Source organism: Cnephaeus nilssonii (genome assembly GCF_951640355.1).
Source record: "Cnephaeus nilssonii genome assembly, chromosome: 8".
Taxonomy (NCBI): Eukaryota; Metazoa; Chordata; class Mammalia; order Chiroptera; family Vespertilionidae; genus Cnephaeus; species Cnephaeus nilssonii.
In genome coordinates, this window is record NC_137079.1 from 41,136,773 (window position 1) to 41,163,919 (window position 27,147).

At 42.4% G+C, this 27,147-nt stretch overlaps 2 protein-coding genes across 6 annotated transcripts in view; one reads left to right on the forward strand and one right to left on the reverse strand.

The window, feature by feature from the left end:
* FARP1 (FERM, ARH/RhoGEF and pleckstrin domain protein 1) overlaps positions 1-27,147 on the reverse strand; it is a gene marked incomplete at its 3' end in the record, with an annotated part of 283,703 nt that overhangs the window by 254,944 nt on the left and 1,612 nt on the right. The gene's annotated exons all lie outside the window — the stretch shown is intronic.
* On the forward strand, positions 8,264-10,900 carry LOC307104349 (large ribosomal subunit protein eL43-like). Its single transcript, XM_079779259.1, has one exon. The coding sequence runs from the start codon at positions 8,577-8,579 to the stop codon at positions 8,853-8,855; it is 279 nt and encodes a 92-aa protein (XP_079635385.1). The 5' UTR covers positions 8,264-8,576; the 3' UTR covers positions 8,856-10,900.

The following is a 27,147-nucleotide window of genomic DNA, read 5'->3' on the forward strand; positions in this document are numbered from 1 at the left end:
AGTACATTATTTAAAACTATACTATATAAAGTTACACTTAAATGCCCAGCCAGCGTGGCTCAGTGGTTGAACATTGACCTATGAACCAGAAGGTCACAGTTTGATTCCAGGTCAGGACATATGCCAGGGTTGCGGTCTCGATCCCCAGCGAGGGGCATGCAGGAGGCAGCCAATCAATGATTCTCTCTCATCATCTATCGCTCTCTCCCTCTTCCTTCCTCTCTGAAACCAATAAAAATATATTAAAGACACCCTTAAAGTATACTTAAAACAAAGGTAATAAATACTCAACTGATATTACTTCCTAATTATTTTCCTACATTTCTACTATGATCTTGAGGTTACTCTCTGCCTACTGCATCTGAACAGCGACAGTATTCCAGAACAGTGTGCTACTGCACACCCCTTCCCGTGTTCAATGACGTCACATTTGGCCAATGGTGGAAATATTTACACCATGGAAATCAGTGAACCAATGGACCAGAGTGCTGTTTTGTTTTTCAAGAGAGCTTGTTGCTAAACTGGTTCTTCCCCATTCAAAGTACCTCATCAATAAAATTATGTACCTGTCAAAAAATAGTCGTAAGCTTCAAGGTGACCAACCGTTACTACGAACCCAAAACATAAAAATGAATTTTATTTCAATCCACAAGTAGGGTAACTGAAGCAATCTTTAGAAAGGGGAGTTTCTCACAAATTCTTAGAGATTACTGAGATACCCTAAAGGACGCAGAGCCTACTACCGCTACGTAGCGTCACCACAGGAATAGAATGGTTTTTAGAAATCGGGAAATGGCATTTTGGGATTTTTTTTCCTTCCAATGTTTTTCAATGCTGTCATACATTTATAAAAAGCAAAAAGAGGATCATACTACACATACAGTTTAATAAACTGCTTTTCAATTTTAATATAGTGTCAATAATTTTCCAATTATTAAATAATCTCCCTCACCCTTATTATAGCATGCTAGAGTGCCGGTGCACAAATTCGTGGGGTCCGGCCGGCCCACCCCAATCAGGGCCGATCAGGCTAGGCAGACCCAGAAGGGGGGAGGGGACGCAGGAGGTTGGCGGCCCTGCCCAACCCCCCGATTGGTGGGGAGGGCCCAGTCGGGGGCAGGGCAGGCTAGGGGAGGGGCCACAGGTGGTTGGCCCGCCTCCTGAACAAACTCCCATTGAACTCCCAGTAGAGGGGACAATTTGCATATTAGCCTTTTATTATAGAGGATAACCATAAAATCACATATTAAAGTACTTGCTAAAGCTGAAGGAAGATAATTCTCAAGGTAAAAGAAATAATGGAATTGGTAAAAGGACAGTGGAGGCAATAAATATAAGTAGATGTTTCACAATCCTCTCTACCCCGGCCTTCTGACCCTCAACATATCTCACACATCAGTTTTTTTAGCATACAGCACAACCTCATTCAAATATGAGTAATGATGGAGTAGGAACACAGGCAAGAGGCAGATAATAATAATGCATTGTGAAAATAATCAACAGGAGTGGCTACATAACGAAAATGTAGGTTCCTTGTTCAAAAATTATTAAGAATTTCAAAGCTGTAACAGCAGAGCAGTAAGTGTGTGGATGCACAGGTCACACACCCATGAAGCCAGCCATGAAAAGCAACAAAAGAAACAGACTACGAGTTCACACAAAAACAGCTCTCCATTGTCTGAAAAATATTAAAGATAAAATTGTCTCTCATGGCTCAGACATTAGACATGAAGTTTCCAAGAATTTATTATCGTTTATATAAGAGATTTGTTTTCTTTAAGGTATTACATATGTGTCCTTATTCCCCCATTGCCCCCCACACACACACCCCAATCATGCCCTCACCTCCCTGGTGTCTGTGCCCATTGGTTAGGCTTATATACATGCATACAAGACCTTTGGTTGATCTCTCCTCCTTCCCCCCACCCTCCCCTACCTTCCCTCTGAGATTTGACGGTCTGATCTATGCTTCTCTGGATCTGTACCTGTTTATGTTGTTCATTATATTCCACAAATGAGTGAAATCATGTGATATTTATCTTTCTCTGACTGTCTTATTTCACTTGGCATAATGCTCTCCAGTTCCATCCATGTTGTTGCAAATGGTAAGAATTCCTTCTTTTTTATAGCAGCGTAGTATTCCATTGTGTAGATGTACCACAGTTTTTTAATCCACTCATCTGCTGATGGGCACGTAGGCTGTTTCCAAATCTTAGCTATGGTGAATTGTGCTGCTATGAACATAGGGGTGCATATATCCTTTCTGATTGGTGTTTCTAGTTTCTTGGGATATATTCTTAGAAGTGGGATTACTGGGTCAAATGGGAGTTCCATTTTTAGTTTTTTGAGGAAATGCCATACTGTTCTCCACAGTGGCTGTACCAGTCTGCATTCCCACCAGCAGTGCACGAGGGTTCCTTTTTCTCTGCATCCTCGCCAGCACTTGTCATTTGTTGATTTGTTGATGATAGCATTTCTGACAGGTGTGAGATGGTACCACATTATCATTTTAATTTGCATCTCTCAGATGATTAGTGACTTTGAGCATGTTTTCATATGTCTCTTGGCCTTCCTTATGTCCTCTTTCAAAAAGTATTTAGGTCCGTTGCCCATTTTTTGATTGGGTTGTTTATCTTCCTTTTGTTAAGTTATATGAGTTCCCTGTAAATGTTGGAGATTAAACCCTTATCGGTGATAACATTGGCAAATATGTTCTCCCATGCAGTGGGCTTTCTTGTTGTTGTGTTGATGGCTTCTTTTGCTGTACAGAAGCTTTTTATTTTGATGTAGTCCCATTTGTTTATTTTCCCTTTAGTTTCCATTGCCCTAGGAGCTGTATCAGTGAAGATATTGCTTCGGCATATGTCTGAGATTTTGCTGCCTGTGCATTCCTCTAACATTTTTATGATTTCCCGTCTTTCATTTAAGTCCTTTATCCATTTTGAGTTTATTTTTGTGTATGGTGTAAGTTGGTGGTCTAGTTTCATTTTTTTGCATATATCTGCCCAATTTTCCCAACACCATTTATTGAAGAGACTGTCTTGACTCCATTGTATGTTCATGCCTCCTCTGTCAAATATTAATTGAGCATAGTGGTTTGGGTTGATTTCTGGGTTCTCTATTCTATTTCATTGGTCTCTATGTCTGTTCTTGTGCCAGTACCAGGCTGTTTTGAGAATAGTGGCTTTGTAATACAGCTTGATTTCTGTATTGAGATCCCTCCTACTTTGTTCTTCTTTCTCAGGATTGCTGCAGCTATTCGGGGTCTTTTTTTAAATCCCAGATGAATTTTTGGAGAGTTCTTTCTAGGTCTGTGAAATATGCCGTTGGTATTTTAATGGGGAGTGCATTGAATATATAGATTGCTTTGGGTAGTATGGACATTTTAATGATGTTGATTCTACTAATCCATGAACATGGTGTGTTCTTCCATCTGTTTATATCTTCCTCTTTTTTTTAAGTGTCCTGTAGTTTTCTGAGTACAGGTCTTTTACCTCCTTAGTTAAGTTTATTCCTAGGTATTCATATAAGAGATTTTAAATGGAGTAAATTGGCTAAAGAAATGGATTAGAGAAAATTACAGAATGGAAGTAATACAACTATAACAATAAAATATGGAGTAAGCACTTGAACACACAAACAAACCTAAGGAAATCACCCAAAATTAAATGGGCAGAAACAAAGGTACATAAATGATTACAAGAACAGATACTAGATTTGGAAGACGAAGGAGATATAACACAGCAACGATAGTTCTTGAAAAGTGAATACTTAATATGTGCAAAAAATATTAAAAGAGCTAATAGAAGAAAACTTTCTGAGGCAAAGACAACCTTGAATCTACAGACATAAAACCACCCATGCCCGGACAGGCTGATAAAGCTCAAATTCCAAAAGAATGAAAGAATCCCATAGGCACATCCCACGGAAACAGCCGGTCATGTGGGAGAGAGAAAAGCATTACCCTGGCCTCAGCCTTCTCCTCCAGAAATACCCAACGCTAACAAAGAATGGAGAGAAATGTCTGAAAATCCAAGGGCAAGAAAATGTAACCCAAGACTCGCTACTCAGCCAAACGGTCCTTTAGCTACAAAGGCAAGAAACAGCCATTCCGAAGCAGTTAGGAGTTCAGGAAACACAGTACCCACAGGACTTAAATCTGACGATGAAATCCAGCCAAACTAGAATGAATCAAAATTTTAGAAAGTCAGAAATGGCAAAACCATGGTAAAAAGTACTAAATCCATTTTTTTAAAAAAGGACTAGTAAAAGAGCTATGGGGATTGTGATATTAGAATAGAATACAAATGCTATAATCCTTTCCATTGTAAAATTCATAATTGATAAAAATTGGGAACTGGCGGGAAAAGAGATGGTATAAGGTCAGGGCTAATTTTTTTTTTTCGCCTTTTAAATGAGTCAGTATGTCTCCATTTGAAACAAGTAGTTTATGAGAAATTATTCCAATCACAACCTTTTGTCTATTTTCTTATAAATTAAGCTACTAAAAGATATCTTCAATCTCCCTCAGCAATTCTTTTCATCTCACTTCAATTTCTTTTTCTTTGCTTTAATTGAAGTCAATTTTATTTTATACCTTTAAGTAAAATAATATGTATGGTACGATTCCATCCATCCTTCTGACTTTACCTATAGCAAACTCTAGATGGAATTCACAAAACGTTAACATTAGAATTTCTGAGGAGTCAAAAGCTCTATGCGGATTTTCAACTGTGCAGGGGGTTGGCACCCCCAACCCCTGTGTAGTTGAAGAGTCAATTGTATTTCTAAATGGTGAGTGAGTGTTTTAATTTCTTCTTTCTTTTTTTTCTGTAATAAGAATGTATTGCTCAACTGGTGTGGCTCAGTGGTTGAGTGTCGACCCGTGAACTAGGAGGTCACGGAGGTTGGATTCCAGGTCAGGGCACATGCCTGGGTTGCGGGCTTGATCCCCATCAGGAGCATGCAAGGGGCAACCAATGGATGTTTCCCTCTCACATCGATGTTTCTCTCTCTTTGTGTCCCACTCCCTTCCTCTCTCTCTAAAAATCAATTTAAAATTTTTTAAAAAGAATGTATCATTTCCCCCCAAATAAATTACTTTTTAACAACAACAAAGAAAATCTTATCATTACTACCTAAAAAAATGAATTTTACTAGTTTTGCTCTTCTCCATTCCCACCCATGCCCATCAGCCCAGGTCTCAGTCAGGGGCATGGTGGTGGTTGAAGGCACAGTAACCAGGCTGGGGTCAGATCATGGCTCTACTGATTACCAGCTTTGTAACTATGCACATGTTGCTTGACCTCTCTGTGCCTCAGTTTCCTCCTATGTAATAGCACCTACCGCTCAGTGTTGTTTTGAGAAAACAATACCAGGGTGGACAAAAGTAGAATTACAGTTGTGAGTATGTAAATCAGAGCTTATTCATGTATTACTATTTTTAAATCTACTTTTGCCCCACCCTGTATATATAAAGTGCTTAGAGCCACGTGTGACATATATACGGTATGTGCTCTAAAAGTGTTGGCTCTTATTATTCAAGGAGGGAAAGTGGCAGTGGGGTAGGAGACAGGCAGGGAGTCCAAGTGCCCCAAGCAGTGAGTCATTTCATAGACTTTCTCTAAGAACGGTCTTGGCCAAAGCTAACACTGTGCTGCTCCTATGCAATGAGTCACGGCTCCCCACCCCCCCGCCATTCCTGTCAGTCCTGTCAAAGGGTTGTTTTATTCGCTTCTCAAGCCTTCCAAAAACATTTGGAATCTGCACAAAAGAAGAAATATGAAACTTTCAGGCAGTGATAAGAAGTTCTAAGCTTCGGCCCCAGGGTTTTCTTGGCAACTCTGGCTGGAGTTCCTGTCACAACATTCAGGTGTGCTTCAGAACTCCCGAGGTCACGGGAGACCCAGCTACAACTCAGGAGCTCCAGCAGGTGCTCCAAGACATCAGCCCTTGAAAACATCCCAAATACACACAAAAACAATATGTATGTTGTCCCACTTTAAAATAACAGAGTAAGTCTCACTGATTCTTTGCAAAGTTAAAGCAGAAGGGCAAGCCCTGCAAAGCATTGCAGCCACTGGGTAACTTGGCTTAACAGTGCACAGTTGAACAACGAGTTAACATTGTACTCAATTTCCTGTCAGTTTTCACTGTGTACTTTTACTACCTGAGATACACATTCTGGAGTTGGAAAGAAGAAAGCCAGGACTCTGGTGGAATCCATACATCCACTGGCAGCTGAGTCCTTCCCATCACCACACCAAGATCACAGCTGTGGCAAATCCCTGGCTTCTGCTTCAACAATTGCGAATAGGGATGAGAACACTCTCCTTTGAGTGTAGTCTGTCACAGCAAACTGGAGGAAAGTGAACAAGGCATCCTGGGGACTGTGGTCACCAACACTTTATTCCCTCTAAATCGGGGTCCATTTCACTAGTCTCTCACCACATCACACCCCCACCGCCATCCTTGGTCACAGAGCCCATCTGCCAGGCTGCAGTTAACACTAAACAACTAGCCCAACCGGTGTGGCTCAGTGGCTGAGCATCGACCTACGAACCAGGACATCATGGTTCGAGTCCCCCGTCATGGTTCAATTACCCGTCAGGGCACATGCCCTGGTTTGGGGCTCAATCCCCAGTAGGGGGCATGCAAGAGGCAGCCAATCAATGATTCTCTCTCATCATTGATGTTTCTATCTCTCCCTCTTCTCTGAAATCAATTAAAAATATATTTTTAAAAAATGAAACAACTAACTCTACTTTCCTTTTGTTCACTGAAGGCACAGGTAGTAACTGGTCAATAAGTCCTCTGATCAGCATGAGGGTGCCTGTTATCACACCCAGGTGACAAAAATCTGGCCAAGCCAAATACTTGAAAGTTTTCCTTGATTTGCAGGAACTTATTGATGCCCCGCCCCCTCCCATGACTACTTCCAGCAATCCGTGACTGAGGGACTCTGGTATAGGCTTTCAGAAATCCTGCAAGTACCTCCCAGGCCTGCATGCCCATGTTGCAAACCCCTTAAGAATCCAAAGACTCCAAGTTGAGAGATAAAAACCTAGAGTACATGAAAATCAAAACGTGAAGAAATTTTACCCAGGATGACTGATATCCTGAAATACACAAAACTCCTCCTCTAAGGAATTTTCATAAGTACCATCTAAAATTTAAGCAAACCATGGAACAATCTGCCATGGACTATTTACTTATGCCAACTGCCCATAAAATCCCTCTCCTGCTTTGCAAGGGCAGAAAGCAAGAACAAATTACTTATTTAGACCTGAGATTTCCCGGCTTAGCGCAAAGCAGGAGACTAAAATGCAATGCAATACAATGATGCTGAAGTTGAAAGAGCTGACTGAGTGAATTGGGTTTTGTTGTGTGTTGTTTTTTTACATGCATATCCAACATTAGAGCTAACACATCAGAATGACAGGCATCCTTAACTGCTTTTATTTATGAAGCAACCAGAATGCAGATTTCCCCACTAATCTACTGCACTTTTTCACGGTGTGATTATGCAGCACTACGAATGCATCTTTCTGGCACCATTTGTCGGCCTGCCTTCGCTATTGGGTGGCTGTCGGTGATGCGGCTGTAATAATAAATACAATAGAGTGAATCTGTGTTCCCTCACTCTGGCTTTCAGAAATGTGCTAAATTATCCCATATTCTCACTGGGCTCTAAACCCTCCACCCTATCTGATTTTGCACAGATGTTCAAGAAGAAATGGGGTTTTGTTTTGTTTTCCTTTAAATGAATGTCAAGGGCCTGGCAAAGTACTGTACAAAAAAATGCCAAAGTCAGCACTGTGTTGAAAAGCTGATTATTAGCTCACTTCCTTCTCTCTCCAGTTCCTCCACTTCCAAAAAAGTAAACATGGAAACTATCACACTAGCCCAAGGTCTTTAAATAACCAGGAAGTAGGCAGGTTATAGGTAGTTTTTCTCTGTTCCTTTACGCTGAACTTTAAGAAGCTCTCGGTACTGTGGGTGTTTGAAGGGTGCTTTGCTAGAGGCAGCCCTGTGGTTCTCATTCTTTTGGCTACAGTCCCTGGGGAGGGGAGGTCGTGGGGAAATTCCGAGGGGTCACATAAGCACGTAGTGACACTGGTCAAGTAGCCTGAGACCAGTCCCACCTCCTGTACCAACCCCCATGACACCCTATTTCCAGAGCCTTGCTTATTCACCAGTGTCCCCCTCCTTCCCATCACTTCCTCCCCGTGCACTCCCCAAGCAGCCAAAATTATTTTTAAACCTATAGCCTGGTGTCTGCTGGATTCCTCCTCAGAACCGCCTCATTCATGGCTGGTCACAACTAGACTTCCCAGACTTGTTCCCACCCCGCCCCGCAGAACAGCACCGAGCAGAGGAAGCACAGAAGGATTTCCAAATTCCAAGTTGTCAGAGACATCTTCCCTTTGTCCCATCCAGCAGAGAATTGCTGAACCGAAGTGAGGTTGGCAAGCATCCACAGAGAGAGTGAAAAATCTGCGGTCAAGAGATGTATTAAAAAAACACACACACACAAAAAAACCCAGCTCTCGGCATCCGACCTAGTTCACGGCGACATGGCTAAACGCACCAAGAAGGTGGGACTTGCCGGTAACTACGGGACCCGTTATGGCGCCTCCCTCAGGAAAATGGTGAAGAAAATTGAAATCAGCCAGCACGCCAAGTACATTTGCTCCTTCTGTGGCAAAACCAAGATGAAGAGGCGAGCCGTGGGGATCTGGCACTGTGGTTCCGGCATGAAAACAGTCGCTGGTGGTGCCTGGACCTACAAACCCACTTCTGCCGTCACAGTGAAGTCAGCCATCAGGAGACTGAAGGAATTGAAAGACCAGTAGAAGCTCCACAGTTTGAAACACTGCGAGCCTATAATAAGAGGGTTAATTTATATAACAAAAAAAACAAAACAAAAAAAACCCACACAGAACAAACCTCTCAGACAAACTGTATTTAATTTTCTGTGCGATAGTGAGAAAGACAAGATGGAAAAATGTGAATGAGTGAACGTGCTGATACATGCAGAGGTACAGGTATGTTTAACAGCAAACCTATCATATTGACAAATCATATGTATTCTCTTCGACTAATCCATAAATACTGGACTGAATCTGCACCCTTAGAAAAGGAAAATTTTCAGTAAGTTTTTAACAATTTAGGTCTGGCGTTATTACTGCTTCTACAGTAAATTTTTTTTTTATCATCTTCTACTGGACCTTGGCAAAAAAAAAGTGAACTTTCAGTTGAACATGGCAGATAAGTCACATGCCTTCATCACTTCTCCCTCCAAAAATCCTACCAAAGTGACAGGAAACCTAACATTTTAAAGGAACAAAACAATATATAGCAGCAGAGACAAGAGCAGACAAGACATTTAACTGACTACTGGGATGACGAGAAGCAGAGAGAAGGAAGTGATGATTTATAACCTGTAGGATGTTCAGAGAGGTTCCAACAAATAGGCCAGTTCCCATCTGTGTCCCTGGGAGGCTCCTGCTGAAGGGAAGGGTGAGGAGTGGGGTGGAACAGAGGATGCAAATCAGATACAAAGGGATGGACCTGGGGGCCCTGCTCCCCTCCCCATCTGCCCCAATTGCCAATGAAGAGGTGTATTATCCAAAGAAGTTGAGGGACAGGACTGAATATCCAAGAGTAAATTTTGTTCTACTTATTTTTTGTCACAATTGGATCTCTTTAGGGTGTCAACTTAGATAAAGGTGCCTCCCTCCTGTCTGCCCACGTGCTCCATTCTGAGCAAAGACACCGATACAATCTTTAACCTAACCTGTAAGCAGTGGTCTTCAGTCTCATCTCTTCCGAGGCACAACAGGCTGAATTCAAATATATTTGTCTTTCCTTTGAGATTGTCCTCAACTCTTCTCCATTTCAATAGATCCCTTCTCTCTTTTTGCTCCTCTGCAAGCAGACACATTTATCGATGGCCTTCTTTCTGCCTTCATGCCTTTTTATACCATTTCCTTTTGTTGTTTATGGAGTGCTTTCTCACATCTCGTCTCCTTCAGGAAGTATCCTCGGTTCAACTCCTATCTTGTTCTCAAAACGAATCCCTCTACCTTCCTACACAGATTAACAAATGACTTTCTCACTTTCCCAGACACTCAAGCCAAAACTCTGGAGTCACTTTTGTTTCTCCCTTTCCAGAATCCCCTGCATCTAGTCACTCTAAAAACAAACAACAAACAAACAAAAAAGCGAAGAAGTTAAGCCAGGGAGATCAGAAACTCACGTAACACCAGGCACAATGAAAAAGAGTGATGCGATTCAGGCCTGAAAACGCTGCAAGAGGTGGTGGGAGTTAAGGAAGAGCATACTTACTCCCCCTGGGACCCAAGTCCCCTTCCTCCATCCTGCTTCCCGAATACGCAGCTTATCCCAGGCTTATCCCAGGCAAGGCTGGTGGAATTATTCTCTGGAGAATCTGAATGCACGCATATTGACATTGGAGGGTTTCTTCCAACAAAAAGACCAGTTGCTGCCTCATCACTTTAAAGAAAAATCAACAGTTGACAAGCCCTGTCCACATATCTGATTTTTTGTTCCTTACTCTTAATATTTGCTCTTAATAAATAGCCTAGAATAAGCAAACATTTAAGGAAAATCTACAAAATGAAAGTTGGGGCCAAAACACAGAGGAGGAAAGCCCTCGAAAGCAGGCAGACATTGCAGGAAGCAGAGAGGGGAAATTCTTTTAATCTAGAATTAATATCCCCAGAGAGAATACCATGTCTCAAAACATAGGGAGAGATGCTATGAAAAAAGGGCAAGAGCTCTTAGAAATTAACATACAGATAACATACAGATAACTGAAATTTGTCTTTCTCTAGTTAGTTGGCTAATTTGAGGAAATTTCGTAGAAAGTTGGGCAAAAAATGAGGCAGACAGAGGAACCAAGATGGCGGCATAGGTAAACACCTAAACTGCCGCCGCGCACAACAATTTCAAAAATACAACTAAAAGACAAAACGTCTACCACCCAGAACCACGGGAAAGCTGGCTGAGTGGTAGATTTACAACTAAGAAGGAAAGAGAAAGGAGAACAAACGCGGAAAAGCTGAGGTACGGAGGCGCGCAAAGCGGGCTGGTGGCGGGCGACGGGGCGCGAGGCTTTTTTTCCAACCCGAAGGGAGATAAGCTCCCAATCACTCTGAAATCCTATTTCTGGGACACGTGGGGGACCCAGACACGTGGAGAAGCTGGACTCTCTGCCATTGGGTCGGAAAGTGAGGGTGACTTTCTTGCAGAGGTGCGCCCAGCAATCATTGTTTACTGCGCTGGAGCGTGGGACGCGGGAACTTGGAAACGCGGAAAGGCAGAGACGGCTGACGGCAGCCATTGCTGTTTGCTATGCCCTAACCTAGTGACGCCCTGAGACCCTGCCCCGCCCTGAGACCCCGCCCCGCACATCCTACAAACCTGCCCAGGCTCCACACAGCGGCTTTTGCATATAAATGGCCTGTTCTGTGGAAGCTTAACCAAATAAACTGCAGCTCCAGTCAGACTGCTCCAAAACCGCCAAACCCCAAGCAAAGAGGAGAAAACTGTAGTTCTTGCTGTAGCTCCTGCTGGGTGGCGTCAGATAGTAGCTGACCTGCACCCCATTGGAGATCCAGAATCTAGGGTATCTAGTGGTCGGTGTGAAACGACACCAGATTTCAACCACTCTCATAAGGGACACATTCAAGAGGCAGACTCAGTGAGCACCAAAGTCCTACTGGAACAAGTCCTGCCCCATAAACGTGTCTCCAGCACAGCAATTCTTCCATTATAGACACAGCGGGTCCTCACAGCCAATTGGCCTGGAGGTCAATTCCTCCCAGTGACACCAACAACAATCAAGAATTAACTACAACAAGGCTGTACACACAGCCCACAAAGGGGTGCACCAAGAGGGTCCACCTCAGGTAACTGGGAGGCTGACCAGTTGAACCAATAGGACACCTAGTACACAAAGCTACCCTACCAACTAAGGGAAGCAGCGAAAATGAGGAGGCAAGGAAACAGATCCCAAACGAAAGAAATGGAGAAGAACAAACGAAGGGACACAGTGTTCAAAACCACGATTATAAGGTTTTTCAAGAATTTCATGGAAAAGGCCGATAAATTTAATGAGACACTCGAGGATATGAAAAAGGACCAACTAGAAATTAAACATACACTGACTGAAATAAAAAATATTATACAGAGACCCAACAGCAGACTAGAGGAATGCAAGAATCAAGTCAAAGATTTGGAATACAAAGAGGCAAAGGACACTCCTCCAGAGAAGCAAGAAGAGAAGAGAATTCAGAAAGTTGAAGATAGTGTAAGAAGCCTCTGGGACAACTTCAAGCGTACCAACATCAGAATTATGGGGGTGCCAGAAGAAGAGAGAGAGCAAGATACTGAAAACCTATTTGAAGAAATAATGACCGAAAACTTCCGCCACCTGGTGAAAGAAATAGACTTACAAGTCCAGGAAGCACACAGAACCCCAAACAAAAGGAATCCAAAGAGGACCACACCAAGACACATCATAATTAAAATGCCAAGGGCAAAAGACAAAGAGAGAATATTAAAAGCAGCAAGAGAAAAACAGTTAGTTACTTACAAGGGAGCACCCATAGGATTATCAGCTTATTTCTCAACAGAAACTATGCAGGCCAGACGAGTGGCAAGAAATATTCAAAGTGATGAATAGCAGGAACCTACAACCAAGACTACTCTACCCAGCAAAGTTATCATTCAGAATTGAAGGGCAGATAAAGAGCTTCACAGATAAGAAAAAGTTAAAGGAATTCATCACCACCAAACCAGTATTATATGAAATGTTGAAAGGTATTATTTAAAAAGAGGAAAAAGAAGAAAAAAGTAAAGATAAAAATTATGAACAAATATGTATCTATCAACAAGTGAATCTAAAAGTCAAGTGAATTAAAAATCTGAAGAACAGAATAAACTGGTGAACACAATAGAATCAGGGGCATAGAATCGGAGTGCATTGATAATTCTCAGGGGGAAAGGGGTGTCTGTGTGGGGGGTACGGGAAGAGACTGGACAAAATCATACACCTATGGATAAGGACAGCGGGGGGGAGGTAAGGGCAAAAGGGAGGGTGGGAACTGGGTGGAGGGGAGATATGGGGGATAAAAAAAAGGAGAAACAATTGTAATAATCTGAACAATAAAGATTTATTAAATTAAAAAAATAAAATAAAATAAATAAAAATAAAAAAAGAAAGTTGGGCAAAAAATAAATAGATGGAAATGTTAAAAGATAAGTAGGACATCTTCTAAAAGGTCAAATAATCAAATAAGAGGAATTACAGAAAGATTTTTTTTAATTTTTTTTCCCCCTCAAGAAATGTCCCAGAGCCCTAGCCAGTTTGGCTCAGTGAATACAGCATCGGCCTACGGGACTGAAGGGTCCTGGGTTTGATTCCGGTCAAGGGCACATGCCTGGGTTGCAGGCTCGATCCCCCGTAGGGGGAGTGCATGAGGCAGCCGATCAATGATTCTCTCTCATCATTGATGTTTCTATCTCTCTCTCCCTCTCCCTTCCTCTCTGAAATCAATAAAAAATATTTTTAAAAAAAGAATGTCCCAGAGTCTAGATAGACAAGCGTCTCCAGATTTAAAAGAAAAGCAAATGCCCGGCATAAGTAATTTTAAAAGGGCCCACTGAGATATATACCAAAAACTGTGAAACTTCAAAATATGAGAAATTAAGTGAGGATTCAAAAATGTTTCAGAGAGGAGAGAGAAAATAAATCAAATACAAAGGATGCTAGACGACAATGGAGCAATGTCTTCAAAATTTCAAAGATATTAGTTTCCATTTTTAATTCCACATGTAGTAAAATTATCAAGCAATCCTAAGCAGACATTAAAGACGTTTTTACATGCACAGAGTTAAAAGAAATTTACCTCCCTTGAACCTTTCTGAGAAAGCTACTGAAGTATGTGTCCTACCAAAACAATGGCATAAACCATGATATTAAAGGATATGGAATCCAGAAAAGAGTGAGCCCAGGAAAGGAGACCAGTTAAGGAAAGTCCCTGAATGATGGTTGTATACTAACGAGGACTAGAGTACAATCATTCAGACAGGAGTTGGAGGATGGGGATGTGGCAGATGATGTATAAGTATACAACAGGGAAAAAAGATGAGGAATTGGTTTTAAAAATGGTAAAAATTAGTTGCAAGAAAATTTACAGGTCTGTTGAAGCTTTTTGGAAGAAATTAGCCATCCTATATAATAAAAGCCTAATATGCTAAGTGTTAGGTCATCCGATTGTTTGTTCAACCAATCAAAGCATAATATGTTAATAATATGCAAAGGCCGCTCAACCACTCACTATGACGTGCACTGACCACCAGGGGGCAGACAGTCAACCGATTGACCAGTCGTTATGACAGGCACTGACCATCAGGGGGCAGACGCTCCAACTGGTAGGTTAGCTTGCTGCTGGGGTCCAGCCAATCGGGACTGAGCGAGACGGGCCAGACACACCCTGGAGCCCTCTGACGGTCCCTCCCCAGCTGGCCAACCTTCCGCATCCCTCACCAGCCCCGATTGTGCACCGGTGGGGTCCCTCGGCCTGGCCTGCACCCTCTTGCAATCCAGGACCCCTCAGGGGATGTCGGAGAGCCAGTTTCGACTCGATCCCGCAGGCCAGGCCAAGGGACCCCACTGGTGCACGAATTTGTGCACCAGGCCTCTAGTGGGTACATAAAAAATCAAGTAACATTTTACGAAATGAATTATCTCCAGGAAAAACAAAGTTTGTGTTGTTGTTTTTTGTGGTTTTTTTCTTTTGGGGGGCGGAGATTTACTCAGTGATAATAACGTATATAACAACTACTGCATTAACACTGTACTATAACTACATGGAGGGGGAGGGCAGGAGATAAGGGTTCAGACTGCTGTTACTGTCTACAGCAGGAGTTACCAGGGACCTGGAAGTTTTAACCACTTAAACAGCCTTTCAACTCATCATCCTGTGTTCATATGTTCCACCAAAGCTAGAAGGTTTCCCTACACACTGAGGGACGGGCTCCACCAACATGAGAGAGAAAATGCGAAAAGAAAAAGACACAGGCTGTAGGAAGTAGATTTCATAAAGAGAAGCAAGGGGATTCCCAGGGTAATGCCAGAGAGATCTCTGATGCTGATGAGGTCAGAGAGAAACCCAGCCCAGACTGGAGCAGCTCAGAAGACTTCAGACTAAATCTTCTCCTGGATAAAACACAGCATCTCTGAGCAACTGATGAACGGGAATATACGGAAAGGGATTTAGGCATGAAGTGAGAGCAGCCCTGGAATGAATTAGGTAAGTATACGGAAAATGAAGCAAAGGAAAAGCTAGATGATTATTAACTCCAAAGAAAGCAAAAATTGAGCAAAAACGAAAAGCAGCCATGGTATGAACACAAGCCACATGACTCACTGCATGGCTCCGTCGTCAATAGTCAAAGCAGAGCATTGCAATAGCATGACCGCAAGTCCTGAGCTACTGGGAAGTGTGTCTTTTATTCTTGTATAGCTGCACATCATTACCTACTATGATTGGGAAAAAAATAAAGTTAGAGCCCATATTACTCTTTGAAGCAACATAAATTTTAAAAACTGAGCATTAAAGTTCTAAGAAAATATGAGATTTTTTAAAAATGCTCTCAGACCAAGGAAGATCTCTCTCTGTAAACATGATCTAGACTCAGTTGCCATACCAGTAAAGGAAAAGACTGATGAAAGTACAAAGCCAAAAAGCAAAGTACCAAGCAGGACAGAGCATTTGAAATACATCTGATGAAGAGCTAATCTTCTCCAGGTGCAAAGGAACTCATACACATCAGTAAGAAAAATATTTACAACCTAACAGAAAAACGAGCAAAAGACAGGTAGCAGATAGACAGCGAAGAAAATCCACATGGTTTGCCAACAATGAAATGGCGTACAATCCCAACTCGTAATAAGAAAAATGCAAAATGACAATTAAGAAAAACTGGCCTCTGACTGATGAGATTAGGAAAGGTGAAAACTTTAGCAGGCAGTTAATCACCATGATGAAGGGACTCTGGATCCAGACTGCCTAGTTCACACGGCCACTTACTGAGGGTGGCCCTGAGGCAGGTTACGGCCTGTCTGTGGCCTCGGTTTCCTCATCTGGAAAGCTATGATAATGAGAGTACCTCTAAGTGTTGCTCTGAAGGTTAAACAATACTTGTAAAGCACTTGAAACAGTTCCTAGCACAAAGTAAGCACTACATAAGAGTTTCTAAAACAAACAAGTATAAACTTTTGGAAGACAACATGGCAATCTCTATCTATATTAAAAACGGCAATCTCTATCTATATTAAAAACAAATACACCCTTTGACCACAGATCCCACTTTTTGAATTTATATGTCAAATAGACTCACAAAAAGACATCAAGGACCTTCACTGCAGTATTGTTTATAACAGCAAAATATCCTAAACAACCTAAGTGTCTATCAATAGGGCAACTTTACAGATAATTAAAGGCACCCCTATAAAATGGAATGTTATGTGCCACTAAAAAAAAATGAGGCAGATCTGTATATACCAATACAGAACAACTGGCAGGGTGTATTAAGTGAAGAGAACAAAATACAACACTATGCAGTGTATGCTACCATTGTGTTGTCTATGCATAAACTATTTCTGGGATAATTTTTTTTAATGGTGAAGATTATCATACAATGCTCCTACCAGGTGTGTTTCAATGGGCAAGAATCATGAAAGATTCTTTCCAAAATGGTAGAAAAGTCTTCTCCCTTAAACAGAGTAAACTTTCCCCATGTAACTTTATTTTCACTATTTACTTAACAAACCTTGTTCCCACAGCATTGTATTAAAACAAACTTCAGCCCTGGCCAGGTGGCTCCGTGAGTTGGAGCATCATCCTATACACCAAAAAGGTCACGGGTTTGATTCCGGGCCAGGGCACATACCTAGGTGTCTATGGGAGGCAACAGATCAATGTTTCTCTCTCAGGTCAATGTTTTTCTCTCCTCTCTCTCTCTCTCTCTCTCTCTCCCTCCCACCCCTCCTCTCTCTAAAATCAATAAACACATATCCTTGGGTGAGGGTTTAAAAACTTCATCCTGACAAAGTTCAAATGGCCTTGAACTCTGAATTAGTGGGGTTTAAAACCAAAACATGTTGGTGCGCGTGTGCAGTGGTGTGCTCACAATATCTATTAATATTTCAATAGTTACAAGTCCTCTTAAAGCACTGATGTTTCTTTCAAATAAATTCCTTTTCTTTAATATCAGCATAACGTGCCAAATTACAGTACAACTGTAAGTTTTTTTTAAGATAATTAAAAATAACTCAAAAATAGACTCAAGAATTTTAAACCACATTAGGCATCACAGTATTTTGGAGATGAATGATAAGATGAAAGGAATATCACTCACTTTGGACAAACCTCACTGCTGAACACCTGTTCGAGCAGACTGGCTCTATAGAGACATGGAGACTTCCCCCTCACACAGAAATACACGTTAGATGACTGAGGAGGACGCCACAATAGTAATAAAGAATGCTATACAATTCTTAAAACAATTAATAATGTGAGCTTGTTTCCAATGAAACAAAAACCTCAGCCCTATAACCGATTAATAATGCCTCCACTGGATTCCTGGCAATAGGCAAACACGCATACAAAGCGAAGGCCACAGATATGTCACTCGGTTGAATAATCAAATACAAATCAAAAGAGTACAGAGATCCAGAGCCCTGACTGGTTTGACTCAGTGGATAGAGTATCGGCCTGCAGACTGAAGAGTCCCGGGTTCGATTCCCGTGAAGGGCACGTGCCAAGTTTGCGGGCACAGTCCCCAGTGTGGGGCGTGCAGGAGGCAGCCGATCAATGATTCTCTCTCATCATTGATGTTTCTATCTCTCTCCCTCTCCTTTTCTCTCTGAAATCAATAAAAATTAAAAATAATTTTAAAAAAAAAAAAAGAGTACAGAGATCCAATTAGGAAAAATCAAGGGACTTTGACTTCAGCATCAATCCACCAAGAGCAAGACTTTCTGGCTCTTTTGGTCTCAAACTGAAATACTCTTTCCCCATTCTCAAAACAAGCGTCCCTGAAATGCTGCCCAGGGGTGTCAGAGCCCAGATGTTCATCCAGCCTCCTTAGGGTTTAACAAATGGCATTCCCTCGCGAGGGACCAAGGTGGCCAGAAAATCAACGTTCATGGTGGCAAATGCCCAGATGCCAATTTCCTGGCCTTTTCTTCCCCTCCTCTCCCCCACAATCTTAAATGCTATTCGGTGTACTAGTTGCCAACAGCATTACTTATAGAATCAAGCAAAATGGTGATTTACTCAGAGTTCAAGTAAAGAGAGGCAATCAGAGGTATTGAAAAAGGCCATGCCAGGATGAATTCACAGGTAGTAATGTAGGATATCGTAGTCTTCAGAAAGTAACTTTTTGCCTCAAAACGAATATTTGTCTTGAAGATCTGGAAGCACCTCATTTGCATGGCACCTCAGCCATTCCGGGAACACTGTTCAAGAATCTCTAATGTTACAGCTGCTAAGCAGGGTGTGCCTGAGAGGTTCACAGGAAATCCAGAAGCTAAAGGATGAACCGTGTCTAAGAGGTAGAGTGATGTATAAATTTAGATTTGGATCCGCTTGTGACTACAAATTCAGAGCTCTTACAAACAGCTGGTGAAGTCAGCTGAGGTCTGAGAAGTCCAAGGTAATTTTACCCAGAAGCCCCAAAAGGCGGTCTTATTTTCCTTCACTCAACAAAGACTTAGTGACCACAGACAATGGGCCATGGCCGGTGCGAGGCAGTAGTTACAGAGAAGTACACAAAAGAAGCCAGCGCCCGCAGGTCCCAGGGCAGAGGCGCTTTCCCCAGCACACACACCGAGAAGGCAGGTGCGTTACTGCTTCTCCCGGCCCTCACATGGAAACCCTGCCCCGCTCTGCAGCCCCCAAGCTGGCTGTGCCCCCAGGAGCTCTAACTGCCAGAGCCTCCACCAGAATTGGGTGTTTCCTTGAACATTCCAGACTGTTCTAGAAACACTCCTGCTACAGTTCTATTTTCTAACTCCTGAGAAAGGCTAACACTTCTAATAAAAAATGGCTCCCAAACCCACCCCCAAAGCCCATTGAGGAATAAAAAGCCAGGGATTAAAAAAAAAAAAAAAAAAAGACAGCAAGGTGGAGTCTTGACAGCCCCTAAATCCCTCTAAGCACATTCTGGGAACTCGCCACATGATAAATATTCAGAAAGCAAGTCATCTGGGACCACCCCTCCCCACAGCCGGCTCAGCGGCATTCCTCTGAGAAAGGTCAACAGGAAATGACCTCACAAGACCTTCACCCTTAATCGCATTAATATAAGGATAACCAAGCAACATTAAGGAGAAGGAAATGCACGAAACACATGTACAATGTATCACAAATTGGAAAAATCCAGATTGTGAAGGAGGATATTAATCTTTGATTAATAATGTCTCACAACCAAAGGACTTGTATGCATGCATGCATATAGGCCTAACCAATGGACACAGACAACAATGGGGTTGAAGGCATGAATTGGGGGGGGGGGGGGGGGGTGGTAATGGGGAGATAAGGACACATATGTAATACCTTAATCAATAAAGAAATTTAAAAAAATAGAAATAAAATATAAAATTAAAAAAATAATAATAATGTCTCACAAATCTCCCACACAATATTCAATGTGCAGATAGATGCCATTCTAGGTTGATGGGCATGGCAAGAACGGCCATCATTTTTCCTTAAAAGACATGAAACACTACTCTCAAGTGTGTTGTGTAATCCAAACCACCAAGTGGCCAATTCCAAGCAGATGTCCTGCACAGTCACCTTAGAAGGAGGTAAAATTCACATCAATTTAGCTGCAGGATTGACACCCATCATCAAATCTAAAGGCCTTCAGACAGTTCATCTCTCACAGTGATTTGATATGAACATTAAGTCACTTTCCACATAATTAACAGGTAGAAACCCCTTTTCTCATAGATAATGTTTAAATGGCAGATGAAAATAAAGCCTTCCAATAAATGTATCGGTCAAGATGCTTTGGATGGCAATGACAGAATTAGAAAGTAAGTAAATTTATTGTTCAGTACACTAAGTGCAGAGTCGTATTACTTAGTATACTACATTTACTATTATTTAGTATATAAGCTCCGGTTCAGGAAGATCAGAGTCAATGATGCCCACAAGGACTCTGGTTCCATCTTCCATCCTCATCCTCGTCTTCACCTGAAGGCTAGTCACAGCATAGCTACTATGGTACCAGGTGCCATATCCAGTCTAGTCGTTGGGTCTCTCGTTTTTCTTTTTTAATATATATTTTTATTGATTTCAGAGAGGAAGGGAGAGAGACAGAGAGATAGAAACGTCAATGATGAGAGAGAATCATTGACTGGCTGCCTCCTGCACGCCCCCTACTGGGGGTGGGGGGATTAAGCTCGCAACCTGGGCATGTGCCCTTGGCCGGAATCGAACCTGGGACCTTTTAGTTCGCAAGCTGACGCTCTATCCATTGAGCCAAACTGGCTAGGGCCGTTGGGTCTCTTTTTAAGAGCAAAGAAACATTCCCCAGAACCCCCTTCCAAGACCTCCTGGATGCTGGAGGCTCCTGGGAAGAATCTTCCTTCAGGACAAAAGGAGCTTGAAGAAGCCTGTGCAGTGATTAACCTGACAACACCACATGTGTGCTAGTATGAAGCTTGGAGCTGCAGTAACCATCCTATATAATAAAAGCCTAATATGCAAATTGACCGAACAGCAGAACAACCAGTCACTATGATGCACACTGACCACCAGGGGGCAGGCACTCAATGCAGGAGCTGCCCCCAGCCTGCAGGCCCCAGGCCAGCCAAGGCGGGTGCCAGCGGGCACCGCCCCCCTTGCCCTGCCGGTTGCCCCGCAGAGGGAGGTGACCAGGGGTGGCAGCAGGGGGCGGGACCGGTGAGCGGGCAGCATCAGGCCGGCCAAGGCAGGTGCCAGTGGTCCCCTCCCCCCCCGCCCGCCGATCACCCTGCCGGTTGCCCCACAGATCGGTCCTGATCGCCAGCCAGGCCTAGGGACTCTACCCATGCAGGAATTTTGTGCACCAGGCTTCTAGTTACCCATAATAGCTTATTAGGGTATTAACTTATTAGTTGCCAGTCTTATTAACCACCAGGCAACAAGCCCAGATACAAAAAGCAATATGCTGGGAATGGCACGGTGAAAACACAGAAAGAACCTGGGTCCCTGATAATGCTGTAAGCTACGACACCCAACTGGAACCCCCTTCTTCTTATTACTTGAGGCAACCAAATGTCTGATGGCTTAAACTGCTGTCAGACATTCTAATCGCACTTGGAGATATATGTCCCTTTGAGGTCTCAGGGAAAGAGCACCAATAACTTGCCCAAACATCCCAAAGATGCACGATGCAGAAGGGCAGATGACTGGTTTCTATGGCTACATGCCCAATCCTTGTTCCCTTTGACACTGTCCTCTAACTTCCGTATTCTAAAATAGCATAGGGTTTTCATTACAAAATGTTAATTCAAACCAACCAATCTTTATTTACCTTCTATGGGTAAAAGAAACAAAAATTAGGAAAACATACTTTCTGCCCTGACAATGCTTGTTATTTGGTTCAGAAACTGAGAATACACAGATAATAAGATATCACTACTGCCAAAATAGAGGAGCTATAAAATGCAAAGCCTTTTATAACCACCTACATGAGTCACACTGACCTCTTTTTAGAATGTAAAATTTTGTTTTTACCCAGAACCTCATTTTTTATTGATTTCAAAAATATTTCTTTCCCACAGTCCTTCTGTGTGCTAAAGAACAAACACAACTCAATTTAAAATTTTAGAAATCTATTTGATCAGAATTTTAAACACCTATTTCCCCAAACTTTCAAAATAGCAAGCTGTTTTTTCATTTTTACATCTTTTCAACTCATTTGTAGTTACAAAAGAACAAACTGCTCCATCACCCTCAAGTACAGTAAATAGTCTGATCTCTTCAACAGACCAATACTAGTCTATGCCTTACATGCAAAAATGTGTTATTTTTCAGCCCTAGCTGGTTTGGCTCAATGGATAGAGCATCGGCCTGCATACTGAAGGGTCCTGGGTTTGATTCCAGTCAAGGGCACATGCCCAGGTTTCAGGCTCAATCCCCAGTAGCAGGTGTGTAGGAGGTAGCCGATCAATGATTCTCTCTCATCATCTCTCTCCCTCTTCCTTCCTCCCTGAAATCAATAAAAACCTTTTTTTAAATGTTTCCTTTTTCAAAGTTGAATAATGCCCTAACCTTTAATAACTTCAATAATTAGACCATGTACAATGTTTTCCTAATAATTTTGCTCTGCAAAGGATACCATTAAAAAATGAAAAAGTTTAAAAAAAATAAGATGACATTATGTACAGCTTATTGTATGTCAATTATACTCAAAAGCTATATAAAACAATCAGACAAAAAAAGTTAAAAAGACAAACAAGATAATAGACACTTAACAACAGATATGTAAATGGCTAATAAGCATGTGAAAAGCCATCATGAGTCATCAGGGAAATATAAAAGTGAACAATGAGATTCCACTACACACCCAGCAAGCAGAATGGCTGAAATGAAAAACACTGACCATTTCAGGTGTTAGTGAGGGTCACAGTGACTGGACCGCTCACACACTGCTGGTGGGAATGCAAAATGGCACAAACACTTTGTGGGGGGGAATGATAGCAGTTCCTTTGAAGTTAAGCATACACCATTATAAGACCCATCAATAAAAATGAAAGCAGATCATACAAAGACTGTTAACATATCTAGCTCTGTTCATGATAGCCCAGACTAGAAACAACCAGAATGGCCAAAGGTGACTAGATAATCAAATCGTAGCATATCCAGACACTGAAATACTACTGAGCAAGAGAAAGGAATAAATTGATAAGAGGGCGAGAGGAAGGAGGCAGAAGGAGTAGAAAGAAAGGAGAAAGGAATAAAAGTAAAGGAGACAAAAGAAATTATACCTAGACATAGTGAAAGTGCAGAATATCAAAGAATTCTAAAAGGAGCCGGAGAGAAAAAACAACAACAGGCTATTTACAAAAAACAATTAGCCTGACAGCCAACCAGCCAACACAACATGGCAGCAACAACAATGGAACCAAAAGACAGCTGACTGACGCAGGAAAAACAATCCAGAATTGCACACTCAGGTAATCGATCACTCCTAGAACACAGATATTTAAAGGCACACAAAAACTGAGGTTACCACCAAGACATACTCACTAATGGAACATCTAAAAAATTCCTCTCAGGAAGTAGGAACATCATCACAGAATCAAAGTTTTGATGTATAAGAAGGCATGGTGAGCACATTAAATCTATACAGATAAGAACTACGTATACACAACAATAACAATTTGAAGGAGGCTAAGAAGTGAGAAGGATATATACAAGAACAGGCACTAAAAGGTTAATGGTAGGCTTGAGTAGTAGGTGCAGGATTTCAGGTAAGTATTACTTTCTTCTTCACGCTTTTATTGTCTGATTTAAAAAAAAATAAATAAATAAGCCTATTATCTTTTTACCAAGCTTTAAATTTTTAATTAGAATGAAACGGAAACAAAATCAAATATCAAATTTTCAAATTCCCACAACAGCAACCTACCAGTGCTGATATCAAATTTCCCTTAAAAACCTTAAAGATTAATTTGAAAGAACATCAAAAACTAGGTTTACTTATTCACTCAACAAGTATTCACTAAAGGTTTGCTTATGTGCTAGGCACTACACTACATCCTGAATTAATAGGATGAGAACAAAATAATGGAAGTCATCATGGATTTATGTCTTCTCTTATAAAATACCTGTGTTGAAAACCAGAAGTCTGCGTGTAAAGTGAAGTTATTCTTTTGGTAAGGAACATTACTGTAAAAGACAAAAAGGCAATAGTTACAGCAATCTAGTCTGGCCTATGGTTCTTTTGTTTGAAAATGTATGCACAAATATGCCCAATTTTACACATGAAATTAATTCAGTGTCAATGATGTATCCTCACATTAATTTAATTGCCAATCTTGCAATCTGTCTATGATTTCCATCCCACATTTAAATAAGAAAGCTGCGGTTCTGAGTTGACTTCACAGGCAGCACAGTTTTAGTCACATTGTATTTGATGGTCCCCTGGCTTATTTCACAAGTTTCAAAAACTTAGAGCACCTTATTTACTCTATATCAATCGCTCACTTCTGTGCAAAGTATCCACTTGGCAAAACATTGTTAACGGACTTAACCCAGGATAAGGGCAGCCTATAAAAGGCCAGTTCCCCCACTTTGTACTGAACATTACTTAGGGGGCCTCTTGATTAAAAACAAAGGTTGTATTTGGCATAAAAGGCCTGGCGAAATCAGTATCTCAAGTAATGTGAATAGAAACCATTGGGCGCTGATCTTCCTGGACATGTGGAAGTGGTTAACACAGTGACCTGGCAGAAACAGCGGGCGCAGGGACTATGATGAAGTGAGGCCACAGTAGAAACTCTAACCACTCAAGAGCAAGAAAAGAAATTGATCCACCACTTCCCAGGCTTGGCTAGCCCTCCTTTCCAGGGAGAGCACCAAACAAAAGAAGAGATACAGCCCTAGCTGGTTTGGCTCTTTGGATGGAGCATCGGCCTGTGGACTGAAGGGTCCTAGGTTCGATTCCGGTCAAGGGCACATGCCCGGGTTGCAGGCTCGATCTCCAGTGGGGGGGGGGGGGGGGGGGAAGGGGGCGGCGCGCGTGCAGGAGGCAGCCGATCAATGATTCTCTCTCATCATTGATGTTTCTATCTCTCTCTCCCTCTCCCTTCCTCTCTGAAATAAATATATTTTTAAAAAAGGAGGAGGAGGAGGAGGAGAAGAAAGAAGAAGATGAAGGAAGAAGGAAGAAGGAAAAAGGAAGAAGGAAGAAGAAGAAAGAAGAAGAAGAAAGAAGGAGGAGGAGGAGGAGGAGGAGGAGGAGGAGGAAGAGGAGGAGGAGGAGGAGGAGGAGGAGGAGGAGGGGGGGGGGAGGAGGAGGAGGAGGAGGGGGGGGGGAGGAGGAGGAGGAGGAGGAGGAGGAGGAGGAGGAGGAGGAGAAGGAGAAGGAGGAGAAGGAGGAAGAGAAGAGGAGGAGATACAGACAGCCACAGGAACCTGCAAGCCCACCACCGCGCCTCCCAGGCCGTGGTCACCAACACCTGGGCTACCTGTGCGCCTAAAGTAGAAAGCACTCAAGCGACTGTGTTTGGGTTTATATGTGCCCCTCTCTTATCTGTAGCATCTTCCGTTAGAGGGGAAAGTGCTTTCCTCAAAATACCAGGCAGTTCTCTGCAATAAGCAAGGCCAGTTACAACAGGTGTGTTTCGAATGCTGTCAAAGCACTTCACCAGGTACCCATGAATCCATAAAACTTCCCTCGTCCTCTGTAAAAGTCACAGTGCCACCTTTCCTAAAGAGTGCTCAGCATGCAGCCACAAGGCTCTTGTCTTTTCTCCACTGTCCTCTAGAATGGAAAAAGGTTTTCTCTTTTGATTTCACCCTCCTCATAAATATGTATCATTTTCCAAATGAATTAAACTCCTATGTTCAATGAATGTTAGAGGATGAATTCCACTTTTGGGGGGGAAAAATACACATTTCAATATTCTATTTAATTCTTATATTTTAAAAAAAGACATTTCCTTGGACGGTTTCTTTCATGAAAAGAAAACCAAAAACACTTATAAAATCACTGCCATAAACCAGAAGAAAAATGTCTAGGGTAGGTTTTTAAATCTCCTTTTGGTAAATTTGACAATAGAGCAGCGTTAATGTCTTATCCACAGAGGAATTAAATCCATGTATACATTTCAGGAAGAGACACTCTCACTGGGAAAAGGGCATTATAAACCTAACTCCAGAATTCCTGCAGGGACAGAACTCCTAAACGAAAAACCACACCCCGCTCACAGCGGGGCTTGCTATAGAACCTGTGAGCCTAGGGCCGTGGTCGGCAAACTGCAGCTCGCGAGCCACATGCGGCTCTTTGGCCCCTTGAGTGTGGCTCTTAGACCACTGCCTGGGCGAGTCTATTTTGAAGAAGTGGCGTTAGAAGAAGTTTAAAAAATTTGGCTCTCAAAAGAAATTTCCATCATACTGTTGATATTTGGCTCTGTTGACTGAGTTTGCCGACCACTGCCCTACGGGGCACAGCTACACCATCACCAAGTATTTCAAGTTTCCCATCCTCATAAAAGAAACAAGAGAATGGTGTGGCTCAATGATTGAGCATCAGCCCATGAACCAGGAGATCGCTGGTTCGATTCCAGGTCAGGGCACATGCCTGGATTGTGGGTGGGATGATTCTCTCTCATCATTGATGTTTGGCAGCCGGTCAATGATTCTCTCTCATCAATGATGTTTCTCTCTCTCTCTCTCTCTCTCTCTCCCTCTCCCTTCCTCTCTGAACTCAATAAAAATTTGGATAGTAAAAAAAGAAGGAAACAAGAGATTCTAGGAAGAACTGGACTGGAAAGGCATCACACTCTCCCCCAACATTTCACTCACCAAGCCTGCCACTGGCCAATAATGTGTCTATTTATTTTTCCCAGAAGCAGATCTATTAGCCAGACATTCCAAAAACACAAACATTTCGTTGTGCTTGGAGTAACTCCAATATTGGTGCCTTGCTGCAGAACGATGCTGCAGGAATATAAAGTGAGCCATGTGAACGATGAACCCACAGATGCAGTGCATGGTCACAAACTGTCATCCCCAGAAGAATCAACCCTCCGGAAAGGAGGGTACACCCCCAGCAGGGGGGCTGTGGGATGGGGGGAGAAAGCCAAAGATAGGAGACTTCAGAAGGTCCCACCTGATCCAAACAATGAAGGTAAATTTTAAGGCAACTCCCCCAAAGCCCTCAGGACTGAAAAGGCCTTTCTGCCTCCTCTCCGGTTTAGGCTGAATAAGAAAAGCAAGACAATGCTGGAGGGTGTTCTGAAGTGGGCTTGGCAAGTCACCACGTGCAAAGCACATTGAACATGACCCAAAGCTGGGCCCGGGGAAGGCACAGCCTGCTGGGTGGAGGAGG